Below are 22664 nucleotides of genomic sequence, written 5' to 3' on the forward strand. Positions count from 1 at the left end.
TTACGCGTTGCTCCTGGCTGACTTGGTTATGGACACCACCTTCACGTGGGAGCTCCTCGTGCTCCTGCTGCTACTGCCCTCGCTGCCGCTCGCCGCTGTGCCGCAGACCCCCACGCTGGTCTGGTTTCTGTTGGCTGACGCATGGGTGCTTGCAAAGCCAGGCTCGAGGCCGTAGGCGAGACCCCCCTGCGAACGGCAGAGAGCTGCAAAAGGCAGAGCAAAGCTGAGTTTCAGCTTGGGGAACTCCCTGGAGAAAAGGCAGAAAGTACCTGAGTTTGGTAGAAGGTGAATGCTCCAACTTACGGCTGTTGGTGGGGAAGCTGCCTTCTGCACGGAGCCTGCAGAGAATGGGAAGGGGTTGCACGTTATCAGCCTGTCTCAAATGCAAAGCCCTTTGGCCTGAAACGTGAGCCTGACCCTCTCTGGCCTGTCTCTCGCTGTTTGGAGGCGGTGGAACTGGCTCTTTGGCTGGGTTTGCGCTGGTGGAGGTCTGTTAGGACAGATGGGACGAACCCATCTGCATCAGGGCTGCATGGGTGACTTGCAGCTCAAAGCAGCACTGGCCAATTGTTTCTCCTTTCAACACACGCGCCTACAGTAGGTTTTGCAGCTCTGCTGGGATCTGTCACCCACCTGCTCTCTTCTCCTTCCAGCAGCTTCCTGTAGGTGACGATCTCGATGTCCAGGGCCAGCTTGACGTTCATCAGCTCCTGGTACTCGCGGAGCTGCCGGGTCAGGTTGGCCTTGGTCTGCTGCAGGGCTGTCTCCAGCTCAGAGAGTTTCTGCTTCGCATCCTTGACAGTGCTTTCCCCACGCTGCTCAGCATCAACCACGGCGGCTTCCAGCTTGCAGCGCTGCGAGGAGCAAGACATGGTCAGTCTTAGCTGTCTTTTGCTGTCTTCAAACGTACCGCGTTATCAAGAGATGGGTTTAAAGTCTGGTTGAGTATCCGGGAGTAAGATGGACACGCAGTGCCCTCTGAGGGAGCTGGGCGTGCGGTTTCAGTGCTTCCTTGTGTTGACGGTAGGGATGCTGTAGCCTCATCCGCCTTCAGGCACTGCATGAGTTCGGCTTTAACGCAGCCCTAGTTGGAGCTGCGGAGTCCCAGCTCATGAACACCTTTTGTAAGGTGGTACAGCACCATTTAATTTAGTTGTGGGAGCTTGCAAGAACAGCAGTTCACTCTCTGCCTTGCTGAAACACCCAGACCTGGCCGCGCTCACCTGGTCCATGGCGCTCCTCACTTCTCTGTTCAGTCTCTGGACTCCCCGTGTCAACTCAGCTATCTCATTTTTCGTCTCTCGCAGGCTGTCAGCGTTTCTGCCTGCAGTGACTCGCAGCTCCTCAAACTAAAAAAGCCCAAAAGACGTTGTGTAGCCCAAAAACATATGCTTTGAGTTAAATCAGAGCAAATCAGAAGAGTCGGGGGTGTTTCTCTGGGTTTGAAGTTGGTCTGAAAAGAGAAACTGTACCCAAATCCTCCCTCTGCCGGGTTTTCTCACCTTGCTTTCGTACCAGGCCTGTGCTTCTGCCTGGCTCCTGCGGGCAATGTCCTCGTACCGAGCCTTGACGTCCGCAATGGTGCCATCCAGGTCAAGATCTCGTCTGTTGTCCATCTGCATCACCACCCAAGCATGTGAGATCTGGGCCCGCAGCTGGTGGGTTTCCTGACGGCAACATGGGGTTGAGCTGATCAGAGAGATGCTGGTCCCCGAGCTGGTGTCACCCACCCTGTGCAGCTCTGTTCCCCTTTGCGATGACCACACACGCATGAATTGCCGACTCTCCCCATTCACCACAAGCGATACCCGCTGCCCTGTGTTACCCCCTCTTCCCCTCTCCTTTGGGATAAGCAACTTCAAAATCCAGTTGGGAAATGCAAACAATGGCTGGAGCATACCTCCTCATAGAACGTTCTCAGGAATTCAGCCTCCTCTTTCAGGCTTTCCACCTTGGCTTCCAGCTCTTCTTTGTTTAAGAAAAAACAGCTTGCGTCCTGGAGACGCGTTGGGGATAGAAGAAGGAAGTTTGTTAGCGAGAGCAGACTCGGGGCTGCCCTTGGGGTGAGGGACTTTCGGTGCTGGTACCGTGACCGTGCGCCAGCTCCCAATTACGCAGTTGCTGCTCATTTGAGTTCAAGCAAACCCAAGCACCAGCTCCTGCTTGTACTTGTCCTGTGTGCTGCTTTTGGGAAATAAATCCCTGCGTGCACCCCAAAGACCTGAACCCGGAGAGCCGAGTTCAAACAGCCCCTTGCTCACCTTCTTCAGGGCAATGAGCTCCCTCTCGGTGCATGTCCGCTGGCTGCGTTCGTCCTTGTACCTGTGTGGGAAAATGGGAGATTTTTGGTTGAGTTCAGCGCAATTACATCTTTGCTTGGGTTTCTGCAGGCCTTCTTTCAAGAAGTGAAACTCCTAATTTATTATTTTTTTTTTCCCGTCTCCCCAGACAATGTTTTGGAATGCTTTGGTCTTGTTCCGTAGCCCATGGGAAGGCAAACATGTTTTCAGAGAGGTTTCTGCGTCTTTACAAATTTGCAGCAGAAGTGTTTTTGTTTGACCTCTGCAACAAGAAATAGCTGCTGAACGTTCCAAATGTTAATTCCTTGAATTAGGAAGGAGAGAAAGAGAACCTGGAAGAGGGACATCCTCTGTTTCCTCTTTCTCTGCAAATTGGGACCTTATTTTATATACTGAGATCCTCATAGATCTCTCCATCTACCTACTAGTTCTCTGGTTTCTGCCACGAAAAGTTCACAGTCTCTGTCTGTTTACAAATCTTGAACAACATTTTGAGCCCTTAACTCACATTTCTCTGGTTTTTAACTTACATTTTCTTGTTGGTTTCCAAAACCTGCCGTGCTGCTTTCAGCTCTGTTTCTAACTGGGCTCTCTTGCCCCCCAGTGCGTCCAGCTGCTTCTTCAAGTTACCAGTATAAGTCTCTAGCATGGGCGTGATGGTATTCTTGCGGAGCTTTTGACCCTGCAGAAAGCTCCACTTGGTCTCCAGCACCTTGTTCTGCTGTTCCAGGAATCGAACCTGAATCCCAGAAAGGAAAATAGGAAACGAGATGAGGATGAAGGGCTTGTGAGGGCCGGTGAAATGTGTGTTTCTGCCCTCGGTACGTGAGAATGCCACGTTTCCTAATCCTAATCCATGCGCTTTTGTGCATAAACTGTTTCTGGGCCACTCGTGTGGAAATGCACAAAAATCTAAGTGCTTCTAGAAAGGAGAGATTTGCAATTAATTGTGGATGTGCAGAGAAGAACGGGAAGGAACTGGAAGGCTGATGAAACTGGTTTTATCTTGTTCCCCGCCCTGCAGTCAGGCCCAGAGATCAGCTCAACGGTGCCTGTGCGCTGAACCCTCCCCGCTGCCTCACGCACACCTCGGTGTTCGACTCACACCCTTGTGCAAGTTGTCCTCAATGTCTAAAATGAGTTGTTTTACAAGGGTTTTGTGCCTTTCCCACGCTAGACGCCTCCCTTGGAGTGTAGTGCCTGCGAACAGGAGCCGGGGAGGGGTTCTCAGCTCACCTTGTCAATGAAAGAAGCAAATTTGTTGTTGAGGGTCTTGATCTGCTCCTTCTCCTGGTACTTCACCGTTTGCACATTGGGATCGAGTTCCAGTCTGAGCGGTTGGAGCAGTTGCTCATTGATGGTGATGGGTGTGATGGCGCATGGCCTGGAGGCTCCACAAACCCTGTAGCCAAAGCCAGCGCTTCGGTAGCTGAACCTCGTGCCAGCTGCACGGAAGCCATGTCCACGTCTTGGAGGAGAACGTCTTCCAACAGCTATTCTGGGCCTGGAGAAGGCCACAGCATCAAGACTTCTGCTGCTGAAGTAACCCACACCACGGTAGCCCGCGCCACCACCCCAGAGACACGAGGCAGTGCTGAAACTACGTCGATTCCTGGGAAGAGCTGCACAAGAAGAGCTGAAATTCCTGATGGCAGGGCGGGAGCTGGTGCTGTGGCAGCAGCAGGACATGGTTGCTGGTGGGAGAGGGACGGGTACAAGCGATGTGCTGCAGCAGATCCCAGGATGCAGGTTTCCTCTGATCACAGTGGAGCACCTTCTTCCTTTTATTTGCGTGGAAAATGGGGTGAGGCTGCATGAAACTTCCACAAAATGTTTATGATGCAAAGAATGTGAACTACTTAGCATATGTAGCGCTTACCAGCAGGGCAGGCGGCCGTGTATTTGCCCCATAAAGGTTTGAAGAATGCTGTTAAGTCAGAGGGGTCATATTGAGGCCTCGCGTCATAACAGCAAAGATTAGGGGAGTTTTTCTGGTTGATTCTTTTCAGGAGACGTGGTAAAAATTGCACATTCCACTTTTCATAGGTCGGACGAGGTGGAACTGAGCCTTCGAAAATGTAAAATGCTTTTCTGGCAGAGGTGATCTTTACATTTTGCTGGTACCTCAGCTCGCAAGTAAGAGCTTTGAAGGAGAATGCGATTCGACTTAATGTTTAATAAAATCCATCAGCAATAAACGTGATTTTATTGAGGATTAATGAAGAAAGTCTCGCAGGCAGGTTAAATGACCACGTTTTGTTGGTTCTGCCTGTAAAAAGGCTTCATGTGTTAATGGCAGGGAAACATCTGTGGGGCCAAATCTATTTCTCAAGGTGATTTTTCTGCAGGTTGCTGATACGAGTGTTTTCCAACGTGGTAATTTATTTGAGGGGAATTGCTGATTAGTTGAAATTGAAGCCAGTGCCTGGAACATGGTAGCTTTTGCAGACGCTCTTATTGGCCAAATCCTCAGAAAATTGGCGTCTCCTCCTCCCCTCAGCCCTCAAATTGAAGGTTGGGTTTTCCCACCTGGTTTGGGGCAGGGCCAGGCTCGGTCCTTTGCCTCCTACGTTGGGCGAATGCCCTCATTGTGGCGTCAGGGCTGCGACTCTGCCCGGCTTTGCTGTTCACAGGCGCATGTGTCCGGGTCCTCGGAAGGACGGGGAGAGCGTTGGTGCGTGGGAGGGCGGCGTGTTTTGTAGGGGCAGGGTGGAAGTTTCAAACTAATGATTTTGTTTTGTTTGCTGCATTTCTTTCCCCTTCCCTCTTCGGTGGTTGGTTACAATTGCAAGCCAGAATTACCAGCTTTGCCCTTGAGATCTGGGAGCTCTTGGACACTTCGGCTCCATGGCTCGCAGGCGTCCTTAGGGGGCTGGGATATGAGAAGATCTGGAGTTAACCTTGGGCTTGTCCCCAGTGGTGGTGGGTCAGACCACGTTCCTCCAGACTCTAGTTGTTTTTTATGGCTCTGTGGCTGCATCTCTTCTCTCCACATTGTCATCGCAGGTAACACCTTCTGCTTCTGATGAGACAAGTGACACCAAATGCAACTGTAGAGCACTTTTGGACAGAAACCTGAGGACTGGGGTTGCAAGAGGCTGGGCCTGACCCAAAAGGAGAGGGGGACGGTGGATAAAGCTGCAGGTTCTCCAATGCGACAGGGGAAGGCAGTTGAGTATGTTGTTGAACTGACTCTAAAAAACCCCAAAATATTTTGGGCTAGCTCAATTAAGCCAAATAGTTTAAATTGGGTGGAGCACGTTGGGAGTGAAATGTTTTGGTGCTACTTTTTTTTTTTTTTAATGGAAAAAGCTCTCAATTTAAAAAAAAAAAAAAGTTTTGTTTCAGGAAAACTTGCTGATGAGTGGCTTGATGGGACCTGAGGCTTTGCAAAATGTCATCTTTATTCATGCAAGGTCTTCCATTTGCGGGGAAAACCCGACTGCTTGAGTGCATTGCGAGCTTTTGACTTTGTCAGGTGTTTGGGTCCATAAATGCTGGAAAGTGCTTTGGAACACGTCAGCCCCTGGGACTTTGGGTCTCAGTGGGGTTTGCTGCAATTACAGAGGTGATGGCTCATCAGACAGACTGTGGAGGGCAGTTGTGGGGTTAGATGTGTTACTGTCTCTCCCTTGAGAGCATCTTGCAGGGTTGTACCGGCACCCACTGCTCTCCGCGCCCTCCAACAGCTTCCTGTAGGTGACGATCCCGATGTCCAGGGCCAGCTTGACGTTCATCAGTTCCTGGGACTCACTGGCCGCGTCCTGCTTTGCCTTCTGCAGGGATACCTCCAGCCCGGAGAATTGGCACTTTGCATCTTTGACAACCGCTTCCCCGTGTTCCTCAGCTTTGGCAATGGCTCCTTCCAGTTTGCATCTCTGCAGGTAGGAGATTTTCATTGCTGCCACCTGTTTGCACGTGCTTTGAATAGTTCCGAGCTCTTGAATCCGCCTGCCTGTGTGTTCATCCACCTGCGCTCTGCTATATTTTCAGACTCTGTAGGGAAACCTCTAACTCTAGGATGGTTCTCTCTGCCGAGCTGAGACTTTGGTGTCTGTGTTGGCTTCTTGCTGCAGCTCTCTGCTGGTGGCAGCTCAGTTCTGAGTGGTAATAGACCATTTACTCTACTTGGGATTACAGGCAAGTCTTAGAGTTGAGCAGCTGGCGTGTATTCGATCAAAACTGGCTTTATTGCTCCTTTGCTCTAGCAGAGGAGGTTTGGAAAGCCACGACCTGGGAACTGCGATTGACAGGTTATTGCCCCTGAGTCATCCGTACCTGGGCTTCGGTGTTTCGACATTCTCCAGGCGGTCTCTGAATCTCCCGATTCAGCTCCACAGCTTCGTTCCTTGTGTTACACAAGCTGTCGTCGTGTTTGCCAGCGGTTTCTCTCAGTTCCTCATACTGAGGAGAGAGAAAACGCGATGAAAATAAATACCAGAGTGAGGAGATGAGTCAGTAATTAAACCTACTGTGTGATTCTGGGGCTGCGGTCCTGGATCTTGAGCTTTAAGGCAAAACCCGTTGTCACTGGGGGTCATGAATGACTCATTCACACAGTAGCAGTGAAGAATGTCTTCTGTGTGTGAAGACATCGGCAGAGGATGTACCACGCGTAGGGAAAACACAGCAGGTGGCTGAGACAACAGACTTCTAAAAAGCCTATTCAACCCAAATTAGGAAATCCGAAGAAGCAGAGCCCTCGGCAGAAGTGGGGCATAACTACTTCAGTGCGTCGCCTTGCTGTAGTGCCAGGACTCTGCGTCAGCTTTTGGCCATGTCGTCATGTTGAGCTGTGACATCAGCGATGATGTCATCCATGTCCAGGCTTCAGCCGTTGTTCATTTGCACCGTAACAGAGGTGTCCGAAATGGATGCTTGGAGCCGAGTGGTTTCCTCGGGGTGGCAGCAGATTCTCAGTCCTCCGCGCTGGAGGCGTTTTCCCTGCGGCTCTCCATGGCGCGGAGACGAGGAGACGCCGTGTCCTCTGCGTGCCGTGACTTCAGGCTCCCTGCAGACAACGCAAAGAGAGATTTTCTGGTTTAATCTCTCTGGCTTCTACCTTCACCACCAAGTTGAAACAGATTCCTTAGGATCTTGCCCATGCAATCCAAGAGTAACACCTTGGAAATCCAGAGCAATCAACACATGAAACGGCAAAAATCTCGACAGCGATGGGTTGTGGGACCCCCTAAAGAGGCATGGGGTGGAGGAAAAGGGAGCAGAGAAGGAAAAGCTTTTATACAGGCTCCGCAGGCAGTTGTTCTCCTGGGTGAGGGGCTTCCCCTTGGCTTCCAGCTCAGCTTTGTTCACATAGGCGCAATCCGCATCCTGCAGCGCATCAAGGATCTATGAAAAGAAAGAGCAAACTGCTCTTTTCCGCAGAAAAAGGCGGATAAATCTTTCCTAGGAAATGAAACAGGTGATTTCCAGTCCCATCGTTGCTGAAATATCAAAAAGGCTGTGTGCCGTGGGTGGGAACCCTCTTAATTCTTTTGCCTCCGGTGGGATAACACTGAGGGCTCAGCCCTGATAATCTCAGCCTGTTTTAAAGGTGCATTTGCTTTTATGTGATTTTTCTTGGCATTCACCGTGGCCTGAGAACATGTTCTGCTCCATGAAGAGGATCAGAGAGAGGTTCATGCATGCAAGCCCGAAAGCTGGCCTGCCTTATTTAGCCGCGCAATATTTTAGGGTAAAGCTGTGTGGGAGTTGTACGTGCTAAGCGCTTTTTTGGGAGTCAGCCTAAAAGGAGTTCAGAGGGCTCGGCATCTTTCGTGGTTGGGCCCTGGATGCTGGAAAACAGCTGCTCCATGTGATAGTTGGCATCTTCCATGAGATGGAAGAAGTCCTGTTGGCTCCTTTTCTCACTTTCTCTCTCTTGGGTTTTTAATTACAGACCTGGGCAGAGCTCAGTACCGCCAGCTTGTCTGAGCCAGCCTGGCTTCGATCTGCTGACCCAACAAAAACCTCCGCTCGGGAGCATCGCGCTGCCCTGGGATCGCATCCTTGTTTAGCGCTTGGCCCGACGGCTTGTTGGCCGCTTTGGGGAGAGGATGGAGATAAATCCCTCCAGTTTTCCCTGCACAAGCTGCGGGTCTGGAACCAGCCTTTCCAGAAGTTTAGCTCTGGTGTGTGGGATCCATCTTTCCCGACTTTCAAACACCTTCTGGAGTGCTCCTGCGATGCAGACATCTTCAGCCAACTGCCTAGAGCGCTTTTGGTCCCGCAGAGGGAGGGAGGGAGAGAGGGAGGTGTTACTGGGGAACGAATCGCTTGACCCAAAAGTGTTTGTTTCTGTCCCGTGACTGGCTCTGATGTAGGTGTTTATGGCCGGGTGAAACCAGCCCCACCTTCTGCTCATGCTCTGTTGGCTGTGCAACCCGGAAAACCTCCCAAAGCGCTTGGGTATTGCCGCTCTGTGACCCCCGTCTCCAGTACACCTAATGTTCCCCCTCCTCCCCGGGACTGGGATGAGGAGGAGGATGTGGGAAGGCTCCGAGTGACAGCAAGTGCCTATGGCAAATCTTCTAAACCTTATTCTAAAATTACACTTTCAGGTGAGTTTCGTAATGGCACAGAAAACCCACATTGCTCATGGTAAGTTTGGTTGCAGTTTATTGAAGAAATTCCAAAAAACTCATATAGTTCAACAGGAGCAGAAGAGGAGAGGAAATGAGATAGTACATTTTGGCACATAGTTCTCCAACCCTCCCTTTGCCTCCCTCCTCCTTCCATAAAAAAAGAAGAGAGAAAAACAAAACAAAACAAACAAGCTAAGAACAAAGGCACTAAACCAGAGATGTTTTCCCAGGTTATGTAAAATCTGTGTTACCAAACCCTGCTGTTCCTCCTTTTTGTTTTTCCTGTATTTTTAACCCCTGTCTCTAAGCTCACTCTGGCTGCTGGAGAGGAGAACGGTTTGCTGCTGAGACAAGGACTGGCAACCTGTAGAATACATGGTCTTTCGGCTTAAATTATATGTACTGGGTGGGTGAGGAATTAGGCGTTACAGAGAGCCAACCCCTTTCACCTACGGGCAATGAAGGCTTTTTGGATGCAGGTAGAGTTACAGAACAGCAGCGGTGCCAGAGGAACTGGGAAACAGCAACTGACTCTCAATGGAAAGATGTTTTGGCTTCAGCCTTTGGGGAGAGCAAGCCCAGCAGCAGGGAGCACAAGAGACTGTGGTCTCAATCCACCTCCTGCTTTCTGTCATCGCTGGCTGAAGGGACACGTCCTGCTTTCCTATACACTGGTGTAAATCCAAGTCCTGCGTCTGCTCTGGATTTGCACCAGGGCACTGGAGTGAAAGAGAGCGCTGGGAAGCTGCAAGCTGTGCTCTAGCGACGGTGCTCAGTGGTGGGAGGGCTGATTACTTGCTGACGGGCGACGCTGGGCTTCTGGTCAGCTGGGTGAGGCTTTATGCAGAGGAATTAGTTGGACCCAGGGAGGCATCTCTCCCAAGCCCATAGGTAGCGCTGGGAATATGTTTTCCCCTGACGGGCAGGTGATAAGCGTGGCTCTTTGGGTGGTGGTAGTAGGCTCTGTGTTGGCAGCAGGAGGTGGTGCTCAACCTCTTCTGCTCCGGGTGAGCTGGGTGCTGCCGCAGCTTAGCTCCGATAGCTCTTCTTGGTGGTGCTTTTTGAGACAAACCTCATGCTCGAGCTGCTTCCCGTGCCGGAGCCGAATCCGCCGGCCAGGCAGGTCCCGCTGCTGGCGCCGCTCCCCCCCACGCTGAGCCTGCTGCTGAAGCCTGACCCCAGCCCCAGCGTGTTCCCACCTCCGGAGCTGCTCCCGCAGGAGACCACGGCTGTGATGGGAAACCATGGGCAGAGGGTTAGTTTGTTTGGAATATTACAAAGGAATTTCAACCTCTAGCTTCACACATTCATAGTTTTTCTTGGACAGTCTCCCACTGCCTGTATTTCACACATCTTATTTTCTGGCTTTTCTTCCAATCCTGTAGCAGAATTGGCCTTAGACATCTGAGTCTCCTGGGGACAGTCTCGCTGTACAAAACCTTTCCAGTTCAGAGCTGGTCAGAGAAAAGATGTATCAGGCTCTGCCAAACCCTAAGTATAGTCCATTTTTGTGCTGGTCACTACTAGCTGCAGAGCTCATTTTCATTCTTATACACAGTTTCCAGGTACATTTAAGGAATAACTCAATGAATACTCAATCTGTTGCTTAAGAGCCAGATTACTTACAAATATTCACTGCACCAACGCCTTCTCCAGCCATCCTGCAAGAAAGAGAGGACAGAGAAGGAAGGGCTTGTTATTTAGGACAATTTCAAGGAAGAGTTTGGCACCAGGGACACTGGATAACAGAATGGTCTGGGGTGTTAAGGTCTGATGATAAGCATCCAACAGGAATTGAAATAACACCTGTAATGGTGCAGAATAGGGGTGTGTTTTCTCTGCAAGTTTTTGTGGCCCTTCCCTCTCTCGTTGCAAGGCAAATGTAAGAACATTTATGGGTTTGGACATTGTTTGGTTTGGAAGGGGGAGCGACCCACCTGCTCTCTTCGCCCTCCAGCAGCTTCCTGTAGGTCGCGATCTCGATGTCCAGGGCCAGCTTGACGTTCATCAGCTCCTGGTACTCGCGCAGCTGCCGGGCCAGGTCGGCCTTGGCCTTCTGCAGAGCGTCTTCCAGCTCAGCCAGTTTGGCTTTGGCATCCCTGATGGCCATCTCCCCACGCTGCTCGGCATCTGCGATGGCCGTCTGCAAACTGGTGCACTGACAGAAGTGGAAATAGGTCTGGTGTCTGCCCAGTGGGTTTGGACCCCAATTTCCAGGCACCCTTGCAAGGGTACAGCAAGGTTGTGGAGATGGAGGTGCCCCCATGTTTGGAGGGGTCCTGTGCACTGTACCTGTTTCTTTACACTATCAATTTCTGAGTGGAGCCGTTGGACCATGCGATTCATCTCGGAGATCTCCATCTTGGTGTTGTGGAGGTCGTCCCCATGCCGGCCAGCTGTGAGCTGCAGTTCCTCGTACTGAGATGGGCAGGGACATGAGACACCAGGGCACAGTCAGACCTGGGCAGGAGCTTGAGCTCACTGGTAGAGTTTGGCCTTGCTCTGATTCTCTCCTGACCAGATCTTCTGTCTCTTTTTGTACTCAATCCAAGCTCTTCCTCATGAGCTTTGGCGTATTTGCCTCCTCCCTCTCTCATTGTCAACATGGCATTTTTACATTAGTACAAGAAACTAGACGAAATCCTATCGAATTGACTTCATTTTACACCCTACTCCCCTGTCCTCTCTCTTTGCACTCTCCAGTATGAAATAGCCTTTGAGAAATGCTAAACAAAAATTCTCCGAGCTCACCTAGTTAATTGTCACATCCTCACCTTGCTCTGGTACCAGGACTCGGCCTCCGCCCGGCTCCGGTTGGCGATGTCCTCGTACTGCGCTTTGACCTCTGCGATGATGCTGTTGAGGTCCAGGCTTCGGTTGTTGTCCATGGACAGGACCACGGAGGTGTCGGAGATCTGTGACTGCATCTGGGACAGCTCCTGTAAGTCAAACGAATTGGTTCTCAGTCCCGAACCATTCACTGTTGTGCTTGTCCCAGGGATGGTGTGTGGTGGAGGGGTGGGAATGGGGAGGAACTGCAGCTCCCAACAGCTCCCGCAGGCTGGTTCGATCCTGTTGGTACCAGGAGAAAGAGGAAGTAGCAGAACTGGTAAATTTGGGAGATTCTTACTGCTTCGTAGAGGGCTTGCAGGAAGTTAATTTCATCTGTCAGTGCTTCCACCTTGGTCCCCAGGTCCACCTTGTTCACGTAGGTGGCATCTGCATCCTGGAACCACGACAGCAAAGGTAGTGAACCAAACCTTGCCTGTCTACATCCTTGTACAAAGACCAGTTGTCATTTAATAGGAACTAGAACTGAAGACTTTCTTGATCTCTGTGCCTTTAAACAGAGCCAAGAGTGAACTGGAGTTTTCCCTCCACGCTTTTTTGGGGGGAGGGAAGGATGATGTCCACAGATCTAAGCAATTTTTGACATGTCACAAGCCACTGAATTTCCCTTTTTTTGCCAGCACACTATAGATATTTTGGACAATGCTTGAAATAGTGGAAGTTTCTTATTATGTCTCCTGCAGTTGGGATCGGGGAGCTGTGGAGGGTGGGAATGAGTACAGAAAGGCTGCAGAAGTGGCAGAGCATCTGGTAGAGTGACGACAAGGGATGGATGACCCAGATCTGATTTGGTACCTGGGGGACCAGGACTCACCTGAATTTTGGATGAGGGGCCCAAAACAAGAACGAGCTATTGCCAAGGACTGACACACTGGCACAACTGGGTGTTTCTGCTTCAAGGAGGGATGACTACACCTTTGCTAAGTGCTTTGCCCAGCTTGGCACGGCTGGACAAAAAGGGTTATTTGCATTCAAATGTATTTTGCCTTTAAAAAGTGTGTCCCTTCTTTGTTGTTGGCGCCTCACCTTCTTCAGCAACACAAAGTCATTCTCTGCAGTCGTGCGCTTGTTGATCTCCTCTTCGTACCTGTCAGGAAGAGGAGATGAGCATCCGTACTGCAACCCACCCTGTCCACTGTGGGTGGATGGAAACCCCTCCTCCACGCGCTCATTGCAGGGGGCTTGTGGAGAGACTAGAGTCGGTTCCCACCACCGATGCATAGATGTTGGACTAGATGACCTTTAAGGGTCCCTTCCAACCCAAACTATTCTATGATTCTATGATATATATTTGGAAGAAACAGCAAAAATAGCTATCTAACAATGCGCATCTGTCCTTGCTCTGTCAGTGCATGTGTTATACACAGTGTTATTAGATATATGTATCTCACCAATTATGATAGAAAGACAGCACCCTTAGGCTAGGTGGTGGGAGGAGGCCATCGAGAAAAACTGCAGGCCTTCATTAAAGGCATGTTTTATCTTCCCAGAAGTTTTCGCTGTGAATGGGAGCCTTATACTCTCTAAATTTTCTCAGGCCGGGAGGGCTGGGTGGAGCCGAAGCTGAGCTCATCACCACCACACCTGGGTTAGTCAGAAGAGCCGGGATCTCTGACGCCAGCTCCCGCGGTGGCTTCGGGAGAGCTGGCGATGGCCAGGAAGGAGGGAGGACGATGGCCTGGGTAAGGAGAGCCAAGGTCTGGATCACCAGCAGCGCCCAGTCCCACTCTTCGGAAAGGATAAAAATCAGCAATAAGGGCGGACTGATGCCCAGCTCAAATGAGACGATTACACGGGGGAGATGAAAGACAGGAGTTCAAAGGGAAGAGTCCATGCAGCTAATAAAACGTTAGCCTTTCATGACCCTTTCATGGGGAAAGATTTCTTCACATCAGGAATATCCAGCCCTTAAAATAATTTCCATTAAGTTAAGTCGTAGCCTGTGTATAGATTTGTGTGTCTCTAAGCTCTTAGCCACGTAGAAGAGGAAAACTAATTTGGTATATGTCTAATTTCTAATTGCTGTATGGATTAGTATTTGACTCAGAAGAGCAAATCATTTGGAAGAATACTTTGGGATCCACAAAGTGTAAAATAAATAAAGGTAAGAAGAACAAATTCCTAGGCAAAGAGGAAGAAGCAGTCACGGCCTTTTGGTAGGTGTCGGCATTGTTGCCACAACGCAAGATGATGGTCCCTGCCCAGCAATGCGTATGATGTAATTGAGCTTTTGCCCCAAGATCCTCTGATCTGGAGCCAGAAAGAATATTTGCCACTCTACGTTAGATGCAGGCAGAGGATTAAAGTCTGAACCTCTTCTATAATGTGACCTTTGGTTGTCAAAGGATTTTTTGTCTGAAGTCATGCCGCACCCAAGGGTCTTTTCTCAGCTGAGCAATTTCTGCTGCAGCTTCGCTGCTCTGGACTGTGCTACTGTCAGACATTTCTTTGCCAAATTTAAAATTGCTTTCACCATGGACCTGTGACGAGAAAGGGGAGAGGACACTCTCTGACCCAGTGAATCAACAGCAGGATTGTGCTTCTGGCTGGGATTCATCTCAAGTCGGCTACCTGGAACCTGGCGATTTTAGCTAAGCTCTGTTCTTTGGGCTTTCTTCTGTAGCTGATGGAGAAAGATATTTTTCTCCAGAAAGTTTCCAGAATTTCCCATCCTAAAATGAATTAAGGAAATCCGTATGGCTGACCCGTAGCAGAGCCTGAGGTCTTAAATGGCCAAGCTGACAGAGGACAGATTTTTTTCTCTGTTAAACATTTATTTTCTGAAGGCACAGAGAACCATAAAAAAGAAGGCTCAGAGTAGACTGTGGATGGTGATTTCTCTTCCCCAGGGCAGTCGTTTCTGTTCCGATGCTGCTTTTGGGCCAGAGGCACTGTTGGTGAAGGTGGCAGAAAGTGTCAGGCACATGATGTCCCGAGAAAGGAGAGCAGAGGGGTTTTGGCAGAAAGTGCGTGTCCTTGTTTTGAATTGCAGCCACCTCCTAGCTCTCACCTCTTGTTTTTCTGGTTCCAGATTGACAGTTTAAGCTCCTTACTTATTCCTGTCCATTAAGTGGTGTATCCCTCGTGGGCATGGTAGCAGACACTAACGCTTGATAGATGTCTTTCCAAAGCGCAAAGAGCAGATGAGAGAGGGAACACCTCCTCCTAACAGCCTAAAGAGTTAATGAGCTGAGCTGAAACCCTCACCCGAGATTTCAGCGACTTTCCGTGGGGTAGAAGCTGAGTCCTGACTTTCAGAAGTGCTAAAACTACCCAGTACATTGATATTAAGGGACGGGATAATAATTAAAAGGAAAAAAAATAAAGGGAAAAAATAAAACCAGAGGAAGACGCTTAAGCACACACTTAATTCTTTTTAGACATTTTTCCTCTCCTGGAAAGGACCCCCGTCAGTAAGAACGTGAGTGTTCAGAGTGCTCAGTAGTCTCGTAACGATTCGGATTTCATCCTGGTCTGTGTTAAAATGACTACACAGGAGCTGAAAGCATTTGGAAAGCTTAAGATTCTGGACAGGCTAGGCTTTTGAGGAGCTACTCTGAACTCCTCTGGATGTCTGACCATCTGAGCCTTTGAAAAAGTCCACCTGTCCCTGCAAAAACACCCAGCCTTGCAACAGGTGGAGTGTTGCTGCTGTTAGACAGCAGCTAAAGTGAGGAGAACTGAGTCCCTTCAGTCCTTTCTGAGCTCTCACAAGTTGGGGTTGCCCTGGGTCTTTTAACTCATCCAAGAAGAAGATCGAGTGAAGAAAAACTGGACGGGTTTCTTTGTGTGCGTGTGCGTTGCTTACCTGATCTTGAAGTCTTCAAGAGCATCCTGCATAGCCTTCAGCTCGGAGCTGAGCCGCAGCCTGTCCCCTCCCAGCGCCTCCAGCTGTCTCCTCATGTTGCTGATGTACACGTCAAACATAGGTTCAATGTTATTTTTCACAATTTTTTGGTCTTTCAAGAGGCTCCATTTGGTCTCCAGTACTTTATTTTGTTGCTCCAGGAATCGCACCTGAAACCCATCAGAACAATTTAAAACATTTGGGATCATCAACTTAAAACCTGCCTCATTTTTCATGAGATGGGGGCGTTAATAGCAGGGAGTTCGGGGGTTTTTTTAATGTAATTTAAAGCGGGCTTTAGATAGCCATGTCACGGACAGCGCATTGGCAGGAAGATTTGGAAGCCAGGAACAATATTCAACTGCAAAGAAACCTGGAAAAATAATTTGCACCATATCCAGACTGTCTGTAGAGCTCTGGCAAAAGGTGTATTTATGGAGATACCTGAACAAAATCTTTAGCTCTGCGCATTAAGGGTTTAGAAGTAAATTTAAGGTGTGGAGAGCAGTGCTGATCCTGCTCTACAGACAATGGCAAACGTGCCAGGCTGGATGAAGTGGAATGTGTCTTACCTTGTCGATGAAGGAGGCAAATTTGTTGTTGAGGGATTTGATCTGATCCTTCTCCTCCTGCCGCACTCTCTGCATGTTGGGGTCGATCTCCAAGTTAAGAGGTACCAAGAGGTGTTGGTTGACTGTGACCTCTTGAATACCTCCAGGGCCACGTCCTCCTCCCAACCCAAACCCAGCTCCACCAATTCTGTATGCAAACCCCCCGTGACCTGACCCATAACCGTATCCTGCTCTAGCAGAACAATACCCTCCACTCATGGAAATCCTCTTGCTTGCCCCTAGATTGTGAAGGCTCCTGCTGCCAAAACCACCGCTGATCCGTCCCACACCTCCACCGCTGCTGCGGGACATGGACATGGAGCTGAAGCTGCTTCGGTTAACAGGCATAGCGGCAGAAGCAGCACTGAAGCTCATAGCGAGGCCTCCTGACCTAATGCCGACGGACTTCTGTGCAAATTCGACAGTGGCGAGAGCAGAGAACAAGAGGAGAGATGGCAGATGAGTGGAAATCTTTGAGAGTTTGGCTCAGGAGTCCCCTCTGCCTTTTATCCTTTTGGAGAGCTGGGCTCGTCCGCAGAGGACCTCAGTTGGCTGAGCTAATCGGTTTGGTATGCTGGCACGTGGCCACCCTTCCCAACCCGTTAATCAAGAGACTCACTAATGCGATGGGCTGGCAACCTTCAGGCTCATAAAGCTAACCAGATTTTCTAACCTATATTTTTCAGAGCAGGGATTACTGGTGGGGAAAAAAAAGAACATATATATGTCCGGAAGTTCCCTTTGGGCTTGCTTTTAGCTTGGTGTTGGTGCCCATTTAATTTAAAGCTGATGGGACTGAAGTTGCCACAAGAGGGAATCTAGAGTTTTCTACACTAGTTTGACATGCTTTGGTAAAATAAAAACTGACTTTGCTCCCTGATTGACAGCCGTCTTGGGGTAGGAGTGACCTGTCCTGATCTAGGCGAGAAGTAGGTGTCTTGGTCTGCGCTCCTCAGCCTTGCCAGCAGCGCTTCATCTGCACAGATGGTGCTTCTGGTAAAGATGATATTTTGGGAGGCACCTGTGGCCTTTTTGTTGGCTGAGCCTGGATGCTTTGCTGAGCCAAAGTGCTGAATGATGAGATAGCTAAAAGTACATGATCCCCTGGAGAGAAACCAGCCTGACTTGTAGAAGTCCAGGTCATCAGATGCCTGTTTGATGCTGGGCAGCGTTTAAATAACAAACCAAATCCCAGTTCTGCTGGTGTCAGTGGAAACATGTTCCAGAGGTGCCAGAGTAAGATGGGCATCCAGAGAACGACGGGCAGGTGTTGAAGAGGACGAGCCGATTCCTTTCCACTGGTGTGTTATTGTGCCTAGATCTAGAGAGTTAATGAAAAGCTGGGGTTTATTATATCGCCTTTTTTTTTTAGGCTAGGAGTCAGCATGCACGTAATGCCACGTTCACCTCTAGCGCTTTGGTCACTCGAGAGGGTTGTGTCAGAGACGGAACCCGGACAATCTTGGCCCTCGTGCTTTTGTAGTTTATCTCTTGTTTCTGCTCTTCAGGGTATCGGAGAAGGGGAACTAAACCTCCTTACCCTCGCGGCCTTTAGCTGTCTCACAGCCAGTGTCTGGGGACATTATTCTTCCCAAAGAGGGTGAGTCTGGGGGTTTAATGGGTCTTTTCCATTCCTAATTGTGGTAATGGCAGTGACGGCATTTTATTAGCCCCTGCAGCTACTGCGCGTACAGAACAGCGTGAGCTGAAGTACTTGCTTTCTTGGGACAAACTGGATTTATATCCCTCCGTGACTCATCGCATAAAACCTTGAATGATTACAGAGATTTGGGCACAATCGAGGTGGCATGAAATGCTGAGATGCTGTAACGTAAAAATTACGATAAAAGGGTGCTTTCTCTAGTGCCTACTAGGAAGAATAGGTATTTCCCATCCTGTGGAAGATACTCCTGTGTGGATGGCTCTTGTTTGCCATCAGCTCTACTATGCTGTGTCAACTCTCTTCCCCGAGATCCTAGAAGGTAATTGGAATTAAAAGGAGGATGAGACAGAATTAATTTCACATGCCTTTTATTAGACAAATACTGGGAAAAGAAGATTTCAGAGAGTCAAGGAACGAAGAGGAGCATGGCATCTTTTATATAAATAAGGACAGACCGCCTTGGCTTCCAAATCTTTTGCAGGTAACAGGGCAAGGATTGCACACAACACGAGGGGAAGGTTGGCGGACGGTGCTGGTGCGTGGCTTTAGTAACATCTCTTGGTTGAAGAGGTGGTGGAGACGTAGTTCATGCTGGAACTGCTTCCACCGGCCAGGCATGACCCGGCTGTGCCTTGTCCGCTTCCTGAGCTCAAGCCCATTCCTCCAGCGCAGACCCCACCTCCAACCCCACTGATGCCTCCGAAGCTGAGACCGTTTCCACTTCCGTATCCCGTTCCTACAGCGGTTCTGGTCACAGCTGCAAGAGGAGAACACTCTCTTTAGAGGCATCCACAAACAGTGGGCTCCGAGTGGCAGGGAGACAAATGTAAAAGCTGCCAAACAATCTTTTAAAGTTACTTACAGATATTCACTGTGCCGGCACCTTCTCCAGAGAGCCTGTTAGGGAGCAAAAGGAGCCAGTAAGAATTCAAGGGGAACCCATGAACAGGAGCTGGTTGAAAAGCAGGAGATTTTCCTTGAAATATTTTTGGTGGAAATTAGAAAGTTTGTGCGAAAGGCTGCCATCTTCCCAAATAACTCATCTTCATGGGCAATTGTTTGCCTTTAAATGGGTTTCAGGTCTTCTGAACGTGGGAAGTCTAAACCTGACAAGGGTCTGTGACTCCATTGCACCTCTAGAAATTGGGATATAAAACTGCCCCCACCTGCACTCTTCGCCCTCCAGCAGCTTCCTGTAGGTCGCGATCTCGATGTCCAGGGCCAGCTTGACATTCATCAGCTCCTGGTACTCGCGCAGCTGCCGGGCCAGGTCGGCCTTGGCCTTCTGCAGGGCGGCCTCCAGCTCGGCCAGTTTGGCTCTGGCATCCTTGACGGCCATCTCCCCACGCTGCTCGGCATCCGCGATGGCCGTCTGCAAACTGGCGCACTGTGGAGCAAAAACAGTGGGTCCTGTTCCTTATCTAGATCACAGACCAGTTCTCTGTACCTGAGGTCCTGATGCCTGGTCTAGATACAGAAGACTTTGGTTTAACATCTAGAGGTGTGATCTTAACAATCATTGAATCAATCCATGTTCTGAGCTGGGTCACAACCTGGATTTGATCTAACTCCACACCTCTTTACATCTTCTTAGATTTACTAATATTGTGTTAAGTTATTCGTAGTGACGTCGTTGCTCTGAGATGAATACTGTCGTATGCATTCCTGATCCAGCAGAGCTCACTGAGATGCATTTATTTTTATTCCCTGGAGTTGGCTGGACAACCAAGAGGTTAGACCACTGCGAGAGTTCAGTCTTATGCCTTTACGTTGCTTTTTACCTGTTTCTTCACGCTGTCGATTTCAGAGCGCAGGCGCTGGACGTGGCGGTTGAGCTCGGAGATCTCCTGCTTGGTGTTACGGAGGTCGTCGCCGTGCCTGCCGGCCGTGGCCTGCAGCTCTTCGTACTGTCACAGAGAGAGGAACAAGCAGTTAAGGTCAAGTCCACCGTTTTTGGAGTAACGAGGGTGCCTGAAAGCGTGAGTCCTCCCTGGAGCCCAGAGTGGCTGCTGCGCAAGATGGAATGTTTGGGAAGGCTTTCTTGGCAGAGTCAGACTTTATCTGTTCAAGACAAGATATGAAGATAACAACACGGAAACCCCCAGTTTCTTCACCTTGGTCTGGTACCAGGACTCTGCTTCAGCCCGGCTTCTGTTGGCGATGTCCTCATAAAGGTAAAACATAGTGATTTTGGAGCCAAGCAGAGCGTGGGCATGTGGGTGTTTGCACTCAGAAGTAGGCGTATGCTCTCAATCCCAAATTAGCACTTCCAGACTTGATAGGATTATTAAATCTGGACATCCCGTGTTATAAAGGGGACATGGGGATTGGTGGGAGGGAGTGGGGGTTTTCCATCGCAGAAACTTTCTGGGCGCTCACCCTGCTCTGGTACCAGGACTCGGCCTCCGCCCGGCTGCGGTTGGCGATGTCCTCGTACTGCGCTTTGACCTCTGCGATGATGCTGTCCATGTCCAGGCTGCGGTTGTTGTCCATGGTCAGGATGACAGCGGTGTCGGAGATCTGGGTCTGCATCTGAGAGAGCTCCTGCAAAAGCAGCGGGTATTTGGGTGAGTCGCGGGCTGGAGACACCAATGTTGCTCAGAGGGAGGAAACCCCCCAGGTTAGACCTGAGTGGACAAAGGGATTTTTCCAAGGCAGTTTCAGGCAGGATTAAGACAGCAGGTGATGTGGAAAAAACATTGAATTATTTAGTGCAACAGAATGAGAAAAAAGTCAGTGCTGAGCCTCTGAAGTGGGAAAGGAAGGCAAGGACATCGGAAACTGGGAGAAGGATGTAAATGCTGGTGCTTACGGCTTCATAGAGGGCTCTGAGGAAATTGATCTCCTCCATAAGGGAGTCCAGCCTGGCTTGCAGCTCTGTCTTGTTCATGTAGGCAGCGTCTACCTCCTAGGAGAGGAAACACATCACAAAAATGAAGCGGTTTTCGGAGAAGCAGAGGAAAAGCTGACGAATGTCTTTCTTGCTACGCTTGTGCGGGGCTGGGAGGCACAGCGTGTGTGCACCCACCTTCTTCAGGATCACAAATTCGTTCTCGACAGCTGTGTGCTTGTTGATCTCCTCTTCGTATCTGCGGGATGGAAATGGAGGGTTGGACTCGGTTTGTACAAAAGTTATTTCATATTTTCAGGACCAGACTTTCTTTTTTTGTTGTACGTAGATTTTTGTACCTTCATCCCTATAATTGTCTGCCTGTGACTTTCGGTCATGGTGAGACCGATTATGTCTCATACTAAACTTGGCCTGGGCCTTACTCAGAAGATTATATCGGCAAAAAGGCCTTCTTTCGTTTGATCACACAAACGCAACAGCGAGCTGCAATCGCAGCCCACCTTGCCCTCCAGGCAAGACCACAAACGGATGGACTTACTTGTTCTTGAAGTCCTCGGCAAGGCTTTGCACCTTGTTCAGCTCCCCTCCCAAGTTCTCCTTGTCGGTCAGCAAGCTGTTCAGCTGCCTCCTGAGGGTGTTGATGTAGGTCTCGAAGAGGGGCTCGATGTTGTTTCTGACCGTTTTGTTCCCCTGTTCTTGCAGAAGGGCCCACTTGGTCTCCAGGACCTTGTTTTGTTGTTCAAGGAATCGGACCTGTGTAGAGAAAGGAGATGTTTCAGAAACTGTGATTTCAGGATGATTTTCCAAGAGAGGCAAAATACAATCCTGCAAGGATTCGCTTGCTGAAAGGTGGGAGCTCTCAGCCCTCGGGGAAGAGCTGACAATTTATATGGGTAAGCAAGTATTGCACATCTAATGTGAACATTCCTGCCCTCTTTGCAAACTCTGTGTCACCATTTGCTCCCTGTTGACTGGTCTCGTCTCAGCATTAATGTGATGGATGAATGGTCTCCAACCTGGAACCCCTCGGGTTTTATTCCCAGGCTGCTGATGTTAGAAATTGCTGATAAAGATACAACTTGCCCTTGTTTGTGCTTCCCCACTGAAGAATCTACACAGCATAACCAAAGAATCTTATGTCTCACCTTGTCAATGAAGGAGGCAAATTTGTTGTTGAGGGTTTGAATCTGATCCTTCTCATCCTTACGGATGCTCTGGATGTTGGGGTCAATCTCCAGGTTGAGAGGTTTCAGAAGGCTCTGGTTGACTGAGACTTCATGGATGCCCCCAGCAGGGAATCCAGGGCCACCCATGCCACCACCAAACCCAAAGGCACCACCAGCTGCACCACCAAAGCCACAGGAGATCCCAGTGCCAGCACCAAAACCTGCAGGTCCACAGAAGCCACCACCCCTTCCGGCCACGGAGATCCTCGTGCATCCACCAAGACCATAGAGGCTCCTGCTTCCAAAACCTCCACCAAATCTTCCATACCCAGCGGCGGTACCGCAGGTTCCACCTTGGGGTGCAGTACGTGAGCAGAAGCTGGTGCTGCTGGCGTTTGGGATGAAGGCGGAAGCAGCGCTGAAGCCAGTTCTGCTCTGGTTCTTTGCAGCGCACTGGCGAGACATGGCAGTTGATGTGAGCAGGGTGAGAGCTGAAGAAAGACTGAAGCGGCGAGGAAGGTGGATGAAGGCAGGAAGGCGAAGTTGTGCTCCCCCAGCCTGGGACTGGCCCTTTTATACCCTGACTAGCTGGGGATGGGTCTGGCGTGGGGCACATCTTACTGATTAACTGTGCTCGGCACACCCAGCAGCAGCGCAGACGGTGAGTTCACCATGAGCACCAGCACCTACGAAGCACTCACAAAGTGCAGGAGTTGCATTTTTTTTTCTTTTTTTTTTTTGTGACGGTCATGATCTGGCTGTTGAAATATCTGAGAAAACACTAAATACTGC

General features: G+C 49.8%; 3 protein-coding genes and 1 pseudogene across 3 annotated transcripts; all 4 read right to left on the reverse strand.

Moving 5' to 3' along the window:
- LOC134526749 (keratin, type II cytoskeletal cochleal-like) lies at positions 1-3989 on the reverse strand. The gene is made up of 8 exons (XM_063358927.1): positions 3537-3989; positions 2831-3039; positions 2262-2322; positions 1901-1996; positions 1503-1667; positions 1224-1349; positions 634-854; positions 1-247 (listed from the first exon to the last, which is right to left on the reverse strand). The coding sequence occupies exons 1-8, from the start codon at positions 3987-3989 to the stop codon at positions 1-3; spliced, it is 1578 nt and encodes a 525-aa protein (XP_063214997.1).
- Positions 3990-5860: 1871 nt separating this feature from the next.
- On the reverse strand, positions 5861-8899 carry LOC134526750 (keratin, type II cytoskeletal cochleal-like; annotated as a pseudogene).
- An 829-nt stretch (positions 8900-9728) lies between these two features.
- Positions 9729-16563, reverse strand: LOC134526856 (keratin, type II cytoskeletal 6A-like). Its single transcript, XM_063359132.1, has 10 exons — positions 16375-16563; positions 16154-16311; positions 15543-15751; positions 12761-12821; positions 12015-12110; positions 11659-11823; positions 11177-11302; positions 10822-11042; positions 10511-10545; positions 9729-10113 (listed from the first exon to the last, which is right to left on the reverse strand). The coding sequence occupies exons 1-10, from the start codon at positions 16538-16540 to the stop codon at positions 9914-9916; spliced, it is 1437 nt and encodes a 478-aa protein (XP_063215202.1). The 5' UTR covers positions 16541-16563; the 3' UTR covers positions 9729-9913.
- A 1683-nt stretch (positions 16564-18246) lies between these two features.
- Positions 18247-22337, reverse strand: LOC134526959 (keratin, type II cytoskeletal 5-like). The gene is made up of 9 exons (XM_063359322.1): positions 21852-22337; positions 21245-21459; positions 20884-20944; positions 20668-20763; positions 20235-20399; positions 19637-19762; positions 19022-19242; positions 18718-18752; positions 18247-18612 (listed from the first exon to the last, which is right to left on the reverse strand). Exons 1-9 carry the CDS (start codon positions 22335-22337, stop codon positions 18401-18403), a joined length of 1617 nt encoding a protein of 538 aa, XP_063215392.1. The 3' UTR covers positions 18247-18400.
- Between the last annotated feature and the right edge of the window lie 327 nt (positions 22338-22664).

The sequence above is a fragment of the Chroicocephalus ridibundus genome, chromosome 24, assembly GCF_963924245.1.
Source record: "Chroicocephalus ridibundus chromosome 24, bChrRid1.1, whole genome shotgun sequence".
In the NCBI taxonomy this organism is placed as follows: domain Eukaryota; kingdom Metazoa; phylum Chordata; class Aves; order Charadriiformes; family Laridae; genus Chroicocephalus; species Chroicocephalus ridibundus.

What these genes read in the sequence shown, in the direction of transcription:
- LOC134526749 (XM_063358927.1), bottom strand. Translation starts at nt 3,989, where the DNA reads ATGTCCTGCTGCTGCCACAGCACCAGCTCCCGCCCTGCCATCAGGAAT. An exon ending in TTGCTTCTTTCATTGACAAG is followed by an intron (nt 3,040 to 3,536) that starts GTGAGCTGAGAA and finishes TCTGGGATTCAG; the next exon opens with GTTCGATTCCTGGAACAGCA. An exon ending in CTGGAAGGAGAAGAGAGCAG is followed by an intron (nt 248 to 633) that starts GTGGGTGACAGA and finishes CCTTTTCTCCAG; the next exon opens with GGAGTTCCCCAAGCTGAAAC.
- LOC134526959 (XM_063359322.1), bottom strand. Translation starts at nt 22,337, where the DNA reads ATGTCTCGCCAGTGCGCTGCAAAGAACCAGAGCAGAACTGGCTTCAGC. An exon ending in GCCGAGGACTTCAAGAACAA is followed by an intron (nt 20,945 to 21,244) that starts GTAAGTCCATCC and finishes TCCATCCCGCAG; the next exon opens with ATACGAAGAGGAGATCAACA. An exon ending in TCAGAGCCCTCTATGAAGCC is followed by an intron (nt 20,400 to 20,667) that starts GTAAGCACCAGC and finishes CTGCTTTTGCAG; the next exon opens with GAGCTCTCTCAGATGCAGAC.
- LOC134526856 (XM_063359132.1), bottom strand. Translation starts at nt 16,540, where the DNA reads ATGCCTGTTAACCGAAGCAGCTTCAGCTCCATGTCCATGTCCCGCAGC. An exon ending in TGCAAGCCCTCTACGAAGCA is followed by an intron (nt 11,824 to 12,014) that starts GTAAGAATCTCC and finishes TTTGACTTACAG; the next exon opens with GAGCTGTCCCAGATGCAGTC. An exon ending in TTGATAGTGTAAAGAAACAG is followed by an intron (nt 11,043 to 11,176) that starts GTACAGTGCACA and finishes CACTTCTGTCAG; the next exon opens with TGCACCAGTTTGCAGACGGC.